Source organism: Gymnoscopelus braueri (genome assembly GCF_963280865.1).
Source record: "Gymnoscopelus braueri genome assembly, chromosome: 3".
NCBI lineage: Eukaryota > Metazoa > Chordata > Actinopteri > Myctophiformes > Myctophidae > Gymnoscopelus > Gymnoscopelus braueri.
Genome location: NC_137612.1, coordinates 20292562 through 20303015, shown reverse-complemented (window position 1 = coordinate 20303015; position 10454 = coordinate 20292562). Strand labels below are relative to the sequence as shown.

Sequence of the window (10454 nt, the reverse complement as noted above, 5' to 3'; positions counted from 1 at the left end):
GTTCAGTGTGTTGCAGTACAGGAGGTCTCTCATGGATCCTCAGTACTCCTCCCTCCCCATAGCTCCCGTTCTCCTCCTCCTCCGGCTATTCGTCGATCCGCCGCAATCGCATCTTCTGTTGGCGCGCGCGCGCGCGTGCACGAACACACACGCGCACATACACACACACACACACACACACACACACACACACAAGTGGTGGGAAAAAGTACTCACATTTCATATTTAAGTAAAAGTATCAATACTGCAATGAAGAAATACCCTGTTACAAGTAAAAGTCCTGAATTCAAAATGTACTTCAGTAAAAGTACTAAAGTATCCGCATCAAAATACACTTAAAGTACTCAAATTAAAAGTACTCATTGTGCACAATGTCCAATTTCACAGGTTCAAAATGTATAAAAAATCTTTAGAAAATAGCCAATCTACAAGCTCACAATGCATCCTGAGCTTGTAGATCGGCTATTTTCAAATGGCCGAAATATATAGGGCTGAAGTGGTTGGTGTGTTTTGTAATAATAATAATCAAAATGTACAAAGTAACTAGTGACTCAAGTTTTCAAATAATATTGTAGTGGAGTAAAAGTTGAATATTTGCCTTTAAGAACTGGCAAGATTTCCTCTCTGGTCAGTAGAAATACATTGAGGACTCTAGCAGGAGCACTCATCCAATGTCACTTCGACTATGCATGCACCTCATGGTACCATAGCACCACAAAGGCCTTAAAAACAAGGCTAAAACAAACGGGTCAGGCTTCTGCTTGGCCTTACATCTACAACTCATCTAACTCCTGCTCACTTTGCTAGGGTTAGATGGCTCAGGGTAGAGGACAGAGTACAGCAACTTGCAATGGGCCTGGTCTACAAGATACACTACACCACAAAGACACCCATGTACCTGTCAAACTACTTAAAAAATGTCAATGACATCCACAATCACAACACCAGAGGGACTGGGAGCTCCACAAATCACGTTCAACCCAGATTTGGCTCTAACAAGGGGTTAAATTCGTTCTACTGCTATGCCACCAAAATGCCCTAACAGTCATAAAAACATGTGAATCCTCACTCTCCTTCAAAACCGCTCTAAAGGAGCACTTACAGGTGGCTGGATTTCGAAACTGGCCCCTGTAAAAAGTCTAAGCCTAAACTCCCCCCCCCCCACTGTTTATTGTACATTACATAGTAGTGTATATTTGTTTTTACAAGCACATGGTAGCTTCTATAAGACAAGATCTGCTTGTGTATGATACGTTTTCAATAGTTCTACTAATATTTGTACTACTTTTTGCTTGTTTTCAATTTCCCATTCTTAACCCTGACTGCCTAATCTCATTGTGTGCACACATTCTGTATATTCAGATACAGCCTACATATATGCACATGAATATCCTGTATTTGTCCTTTTTTAACCAGGATGTACCGTTCCTCTTTTACAAGGCAGAGCTAGCCAGGACAGCAGCAACAATAGAAATGAGAGGGGGTCCGCTCATCCCATTATTCTGACCATTAGGGTTAGGGAGAGTAGTATCTTATATTCACACTACTATTTACAGTCTAAACTTGAGACTGAAGACCAAAAGCCTATATCACCCCAGCCAAGGGGGATGCCCTCTTATAGCAAAGATGTTTGGCTTTAGTGTGCCTTCCTACATGGGAGACCCGGGTTTGAATCTAACGGCATTGACCTCTTAGCCTGGTAGCATACTATATTTGCAACATGGAGCTTTTAAATACGGCTGATATCCGACGACCAATGTTGTAACATGCTGTCCTCTGTGATTGTCTTTTTTGATTGTCTGTTTTCTAAGAAATCCAAGGTGACATGTTTGAATGACTGGCAGAGGTGGACGGAGTACTCGACCCCAGTACTTGAGTAAGAGTACACCTGGTTAAATTGACTCCGCTACAAGTAAAAGTAGCTCAGTCAAAACCTTTTTGTATTCAAGAGTACATGCTTTTAAAAATACTGAAGTACAAGTAAAAGTAAAAGTAAAAGTACATTTCTTATTTCTTATTTTTCACATCAATGAATTGCTGTAATTTCAAGTCAAAGTCAAATTAGTGCAGCATTGGTTCAAAACGAGTAAACTAAATGAATATCTTTATAGCCTAGTGGTGCAGCACAAAATAACCAAATAACCACAAAATATTAAATTTAAATATACTGTCTTGAACAAACAACAACAAAATAACTCATCTAAGCCAGTGGTTCTCAACCTTCTCAGGCCGTGACCCCCCAAAATAATCATATTTGAACTGGGGACCTCCACCCTGATAAGCAATTGGAATGTAGGAGTTGAGGCATTACATTTAGTTTGACTCAGTACCACCAAATCTGTAAAAATACCCGATCTACAAGCTCACAACGCCTCGCAAGGCGCAGGCGTTGTGAGCTTGTAGATCAGCTATTTTCTAAATGTTTGCCTCTGTCTTACATTATTTGACAATTTGGCCAATGTTTGACAATTTTTTATAGTATAGTTTGTTGATTACTGTTGATGCAGAATGGTCTTTTTTCATTTCATTTCTTTTCTTTTCTTTAGGTATTAAAAATGTCTTAAAAGTCCTTAAATTGTCACTTCACTGTCATCTGGGAACCCGGGACCCGACCCACAGGTTGAGAACCACTGATCTAAGCAGTAGCAGTGATGTTAGGTTTTCAATGTAGTTAGTGGCTGCTAGAACCCAGGAGTGGTCATTTGAATGGGTCGCAGCCCAGGGACACGATTCTATGAGTCCCAATAAAATAAAAACGTTTCCCCATTCAAGGCGCATAGATTGTTTTCAAGGCGAAAAACTAAAAAACATGTCACTCTTTGCCTTTCAAGAATATTCAAGGCAAAAAAAGTACCATATGTCACTGCTACGGTATGTGCTAAATACTAGTGCTAGCCAAAACTCAGGTGAAATTGATAGTTTTAAACTCTCTAAAGGGATCCAAAATGTTGTGCTTACCTCGACAACAAGTGTTGTCCCTATCTACTTCAATGGACTATTTTGTTTGGGCTGTTAGCTTAGCTGGATAATTTTTTTAACAGACGTGTACACACACACACACACACACACACACACACACACACGCATCATTTCGATGCCATCACGGTTCGCCAAAAGTAAATTTGAGTTGAGTAAATCAACTGTAGATTTTAGTCGACTAAAATCTTATGATATTTAGTCGACTAAAACTCAACTAAATGTAAAACATTTCAGATGACTAAAATATGACTAATACGAAACAGATTTTTTTTTCCAAAAGACTATGACTAAAACTAAATCAAATTTTTTTGTCAAAATCAACACTGACTGGTACAGTATGTTTTCAATGTCCGTGCTGACACACAGTAAATCCTGACCTCCACTAATAACCACTTAATCCCTGTATATACTTTGTTTACAATTACCAGGGTCCCCCAGGGTCCGCTAACTAATTCCTCTAACCCAAATCTCTTCAGCGAAAATAGACGATCTATACAAGCTATAGCTAGAGCTGGTGGATCTACTCATTTCGCCACTGAAGAATGCTTTCCCCCAGCATGTGGACGATAGGGTTCATGTGGTCATGGTGGAGCTGGATGCCTTCGGTCTATAACAGACACAACGATAAAACAAACACCGCTACTATCTGCTTCAATCCATGCTCTCATCATAAATGCCCTGTCAGGAATGTCATCCTCTGTCTTCCTTATTCTCCTCACACAAAGCTCTCCCATTCATTCTGAACCCCAACACGCTTCCTGTTTTTCTGCATCTCGGGTCGACCCACTTGTCTCTCCCAATTTACCCCCCCATGCCCCCCCCCCCCCTCCCCCGTTGCCCCAGATTGCATCCTCGAATTCTCGGCTGCCCCACCACTCTTGTCTTCCCAAAGTGGAAAATAGTTTGAGATGGAATGTCAAGACGGTGGTGATGGCACCGGACAGAACCCCTCAACACACCTAAAAGTACTCAGTACTTTTCAGCCTTCCTAGACATTTACTCGAGTAAAAGTAAAATATTTGTCTTAGAAATGTACTTGAGTAAGAGTAATAAGTATCACAGAAATCTAATACTCAAGTAAAGTACAGATCCTCAGAATATGTACTTAAGTACAGTACTCAAGTCAATTTACTCAGTTACTGTCCACCTCTGATGACTGGAGACCTGTCGCTCTCACCCCAATAGTCAGCAATGCTTTGAGAAGCTGGTGAGAGACTACATCTGCTCCACACTACCTGCCTCGCTGGACCCGTGGCAGTTTGCATAACGTCAAATAACAGATCCACCTACGACGCAAATGCCACGGCTCTTCACACCGTGCTCTCGCACATGGACGACAAGAAGCTGAAGGATAAGTTTGTACGCATGTTGTTCATGGATTACAACTTTCAACACCATTGTCCCAACCAGGCTTGACACAAAGCTGAGAGAGCTAGAGGTACACCCAAGCATGTGTGATACATGCCAGTATACTGACACTCAGGTGCCAGGAGAACAACCTCGCCCTCAACGTCAGCAAGACCAAGGAGCTGATCGTGGACTTCAGGAGGCTGAGGAGAGCATCTTCATCAATGGAGCTGCAGTGGAAATGTTCAGCGAGTTCAATTTCCCCTGAGTACACACACCCACGTGACACCCACGTGACACGCACGTGACGAAAAAGGCTCAGCAGCGACTATACTGGTTTCATCACCTGAAGAAGTTCGGAGTTAGCCCCTGCATCTTCAGGCAACTACAGCTCCATTGAAAGTGTTCTATCAGGCTGTGTTACTGCCTGGTATGGAAACTGATACTGTACTGCCTGAGAAAAGAAAAACGTATTGTGGGTGGTGTGGTCGGCAGAGCACATAATGGGAGGCAAGCTTCCCTCGCTCCAGGAACCGTATAAGAAGAGGTGTGTAGTCAAAGCTGAGCGCATCATCAAGAACAGGCACCACCCCAGCCACAAGCCACCCCAGTTATACCCCTACAACGACCGCGGCCAGGCAAGGATGTCTACCGTATCAAGGGCAAGCCCACCAGATTTATTATAAGCTTCCACCCGGCTACCATTAGACTGTTGAACGAAGCATGACCACCCCCTGTCATCAGGCTGGCCATGGACTTTTGCTCTTCCTCATGTACCTGCCTGAGGATTATACCAGTGAAAGTTATTGTGGACTATGTGGTTGAACCTGACACACGCGGATACTCTGCACCTTAATCTCATGTTTTCCATGTGAGACATCATGTACAGAATGTCATGACCATTCCAATAACAATAACTTTGGACATGTTTGTTCATCTGTCTGTTCTCAGTTGCAACATGGCCTGTGTAACCTACCACATCCCCTATATTTATTTGCAGATACTGTAAGCTATACTTCACTTTCTCATTGTGTGCACATGGCCTGTGTACCACATCCCCTATATTTATTTGCAGGTACTGTAAGCTATACTTCACTTTCTCATTGTGTGCGCATTCTGTATATTCAGACACAGTCTGCATATTTGCACATGAATATCCTGTATTTGTCCTTTCTTTAACCAGGACGTCCCGTTCCTCTTTTACTCTCTTTTAGGCAGAGCTGGCCAGGACAACAGCAACAATAAAAATGAGGGTAAGCATCACACATGACATTTCGGCATGTTCTCATGTCTTATAAGACCATGCCGAAATGTTTATAATGTATTTCAAAGTAGTATCTTATATTCACTCACTCTACAGGAAACAAGTTATTAATATTAGTATTAAAGAATTCTGTATCTGAGATTTACATTTACAGAGTGCTATTTAAAATCTAAAATAATCTCTCTCTCTCTCTCTCTGTGTGTGTGTGTGTGTGTGTGTGTGTGTGTGTGTGTGTGTGTGTGTGTGTGTGTGTGTGTGTGTGTGTGCGTGTGCGTGCGTGCGTGCGTGCGTGCGTGCGTGCGTGCGTGCGTGCGTGCGTGCGTGCGTGCGTGCGTGTATGTGTGTGTGTGTGTCTGTGTGTGTGTGTGTCTGTCTGTCTGTCTGTCTGTCTGTCTGTCTATATCTATATCTATACACGTTTTATCTTATTTAAAAAGCAAAAGCTAATGGCAATTAGTTGTATTATTATGTTTTTTTTGTACTGTTAACACTAGCCAGATTCTCTCTTAACTTAAACTCACACAACCACTGAGACAAATCAAAGCTCTAACTCAGCACATCTATCCACTCACATCCACACTTACCAAACACAGTGATAAGATTTCACACATGCTCACAGACTTCTCACACTAACACACACTGACACACCGTGGAAGTGGGGGCCAGGGTGGTTCGCAGGGTGGGAATTGCAATTGCCCTTACACTCCACTCCACATGTCATCTTTCAAGGATTAATCTGCCCCTCCTGATTGTGATGACTCGTGATGGTGGGGGTTAAGACGTGTTAGTGATGGTGACAGGGTTTTTTTAGGTTGGCAGTGGGACAGCTCTCCCGCAGAGGCATAGATTTATTTTGTGAAGGCTTGTTTTTTTTTTTCTTCTAGTGAAAGCATTTTATATATATAGTGAATTTGATACTCCTCTGCAGAAACACCCCATCCCCATCCTCCTTTCCCTTTTTAACTGAAACACCAGCCTCAAAAGCTTATGCCAATCCTCACATGATACATCTGGATGGTCTGGCACAGACAAGATAAAAACTGTAATAATAATAATAATACTTTGATGTTTAATCACAACAAGGGGTCATTGGACATTATTGATAATGAGGGAGAGACTATAAGGCTTACATAAGAGGTTGATTTTATTTAGATTTATTCAAACGAGCAGTGTGCACAGACGAGTGCTATGGAAATCGGAATAACAGTAGTCATCAATCTATTTATACACTCCGTTATAAAGTGTACAAAGGCAAACTGTAACATTAAATAACATATAGTCTGTGGATATCCAACTAATCAAAGTAATAAGCTGCGGTCTACCAGTCAATGAAGAACAAATTAGCATATTAGCAACATTTCTTCCCTAAGCACTGGCCCTTCTTAAACAGACAAGCTACACAGGTTTTGTTTATATTTAGACAAGGGTACATGGCTGAAAACATCAATGTCATACAAGAATGACAAAAGGAAGCAGTTGGTTGTTTGATGTCTTTGTACATTACATTCAGACCCTTTCCACCAGCTCACTGTCAAATTGTCCTTCAAATCTCTCCCTATTGTGTTGGTGTTCAAATGTCATCTGCTCATCCCATGTCAGACAAAAGAGGAAGTTTACAGCAAATGCTGCGATGCTGAGCTCATACAACTTTTGCAGTGAGCTTATCAAGTAGCGTAGGCACCCTGAAACACATCACATAATGCTTGCTGCTACCACACACTGTTGAGGAAGTTCAGAGTACAAGAATTTCAATACCTGCAGCTGTATTTTACAGTATGTGTGCATGTGATAGTAAACACCTTGAACCAATTACAATAGTTTTTCCTAATTGGATGGCTCAATATTTTTCAACTAAGAAGGGTACTGTTAATTTCAGTGGTGTAAAAGTAATGTCTATCTTTGGAATCTCACATGACTACATTAAAGACTAATTAGAATGGCTGTCTCATTTTGCTTCACAGAACATGTTAAAGGTAGGGTAAGTGATTTACTTTGGTTAAAATAAGTGCTAAATAGCTCTATATTCTGATAGTACTCACCGCTATAGTGTTTGTTCAGTAAAAGGAGTCTCCCATGTCTCTCCAGCTCTTTATTAAACAGAAAATGCATTTTCAGTGCCCTCTCCTGATTGGCTTAACTTTTGTCACCTACCTGAAAATGTACTATATTCTGTTTACTTAAGTGCTGGAGAGACCCCTGTGACCGAATATAGTACTTTAACCTTTTTAACAAAAACAAAAGAAATAGCCCAAAATATCACTTACCCTAACTTTAAACATGAGGTTAAAACAAGTTGGGACTGAATAAACATTTCTAATACTATTAGATTTTCTTTTTACATTTCTGCATTACTAAGGCAAAATAACCAGGTTGTCCTGCTTTTGCTATGTATAAAATTATGATTCTTTGGGGGCTTCCTCATATTCATCAATGAAAAACTCTGGAGGGAATGAGCCTGGGGAAACCACTGTCCTATGTAGAACCAGAAGCTGCATTGCATATTAACAGCCTACAAAATCATACATCTTCAGGCTGAAATCCAAAATGACACTTTGTCACTACACAGTAAAATGTGCTAATTGAACATGTAATTTAAAGTGTGAAATTTTCACTTCAATTAACACTCAGATCCCAGGTTCATTCCACTTGGAGCCCATGTGTCTTCCATGCAGGTGTCCTTTACTGAATTTCTACCCATCTCCATCAGTGCTGCACTGTAATGACACACTTCTTTTCCAACACGTGGAGGGGAGTAGGGAGCAAGTTGTGTGCTGAGACGAAAAAAACAAACCAAAACAAACACAACCTCGAATTACCCTCTTCTCATAACTCAGCGGTCATGAATTAATCAGGAGTCTGCACATACCATAGTTTATTCCACAACAAACACAGTAACACTCACAATCACCATACATCGTTTAAACCTGTAAAGGAGGCAAGTTCAAATGTTTTAAATCTTACAGAAGGTGTGTGGCTCCATTCCAAGACGAGACCATTTCATTCAGCGTCATTTGGAATGAAGCACTTGACGCCACCTGGCTCTCTCGCCTGTGTGGAGCCTGAAGTGGGTGTTGAGGTGCGCGGACTGATTGAAACATTTCCCACAGACGTGGCAGCGGAAGGGCTTTTCACCCGTGTGGATTCGGTGATGCCTCTTCAGCATGCTGACAGTGGTGAAGCTTTTCCTGCACACGGTGCAGCTGTAGGGCTTTTCCTTTGTGTGCCATCGCATGTGGACCTCCAGCTGACAGGCGAAACTAAAGCACTTGCCGCACTCCCGACAACAGTGCCACTTCTGCGTGCTTTGTCCCGGATGGGAGGACTGCGGCAGAGGTGGCTTGAGGGGCCTCGTGTTTTTGGCATACAGGACATGTGCGTGTTGCTTCCCGTTTGTGTGGAGCATGTCTTTGGACTGCAGTCCCTGGGATATTAAATGCTTTTCTCTTCCCACAGTCCTGTTAATGTGTGCTGCGTGGCTGTGGCAATCGGATTGAGCTGCTCTGAAGTTTGAGTCAACCGTAAGCGAGGCTATTAGACTGCTGGTTGATTGATGTGTACTATTTTCCTCCTCTTCATCCTCTACCTTCACGTCCCTGGACAATGTTCTTGGAGAGGAGACACCCTCTCTTGGAGAGCCTCTGTTACATACAGCTTGGGCTGGCAGAAGATGCGAGCCCTGTGGTGGTTCAACTCGACCACTGTCTGCCGTGGCAAGGGAGGGTGAGATTAAACCCTTGGTACCAAACGTACTTGCATCATCTGGATCTTCCTTTTCAGTGTTTTCTAGTTCTGGCTCTTCTTTGATTTCTGGCGGCTGCGGTGGTGGTGGTGTTGGCTCTAGGTGCTCCTCGACAAGACCAGAGCTCCATTCCTGCTCATGGTTCTGTGATTCAGAGGGCTCGGCATCATCTTGGAGTTGGATAGAATTGGGGTCTAGAGAAAGGAAAGGAATGTCCCAGTCATTCAAAATGTACTGAAGTGCAATAAATTCATGCTGTCTGTTATCATTATTTGAGCGGTTTTCTATATGGACGGATAACTATCAATCACTTCTGTCTGTCTGTCTGTCTGTCTGTCTGTCTGTCTCACACACACACACACACACACACACACACACACACACACACACACACACACACACACACACACACACACACACACACACACACTCTCAAACGATGCCCGTTTTGATTGCTTGACCCTGGACATATCTTATTATGCTGAAAAGACAAAACAGGGGGGATAGGAAAAAGTCTGGACCTTCTTACCAGAGTGAAGTAACAAGCGCTGAACTGCAATATTCAAGAGCCGCTTGAGACGCTCGTTTTCCTCCTTTGAGCGAAGGATTTCACTCTGGTACTCCACTACTGTGTCTTTGATAGCGCAGAATATCTCCTCGGCAGCCGCTGTCAGTCTATCGTTTAGAAATACATTTAATAACTCCAATTTTGTCATGTTGCAAGCTATTCTGAGGGGCGTACTCTCGGTGTTTACATACGCTCACCCCGGAAGTGATGACGACGTAAGCACCTGCGTTAATCTTTCAAAACCACAGCGCCATCTTGTGGGCCATCACGATACATTACGTAGTTATTAAAAACTGCATTATTATAAATGTAGCTATTGTGTGTTTCTATTATTGAAGCCTTCTGTTTTTAAGAGGTTAAAACCAACTGTAAACTTGCACAAGCACTACAAGAGTACTTATAACTCACACTTGGAAATCATTAGTGAAACAATGTTATGGAATGTAAAAATGAAGCAACATGTATTCATTTTGCAATTACCTGGCAGGCAGCTATATTAAATCCTCCCCTCATTCATTAATTTGAATGTTTTTATCTTTTTGTGCGTGTGAGTCCCC

General features: G+C 42.1%; 1 protein-coding gene across 1 annotated transcript; it reads right to left on the bottom strand.

Moving 5' to 3' along the window:
* Positions 1 to 6759: 6759 nt before the first annotated feature.
* LOC308082493 (uncharacterized protein) lies at positions 6760 to 10070 on the bottom strand. Its single transcript, XM_080424255.1, has 2 exons — positions 9859 to 10070; positions 6760 to 9523 (listed from the first exon to the last, which is right to left on the bottom strand). The coding sequence occupies exons 1-2, from the start codon at positions 10043 to 10045 to the stop codon at positions 8598 to 8600; spliced, it is 1113 nt and encodes a 370-aa protein (XP_080280381.1). The 5' UTR covers positions 10046 to 10070; the 3' UTR covers positions 6760 to 8597.
* Between the last annotated feature and the right edge of the window lie 384 nt (positions 10071 to 10454).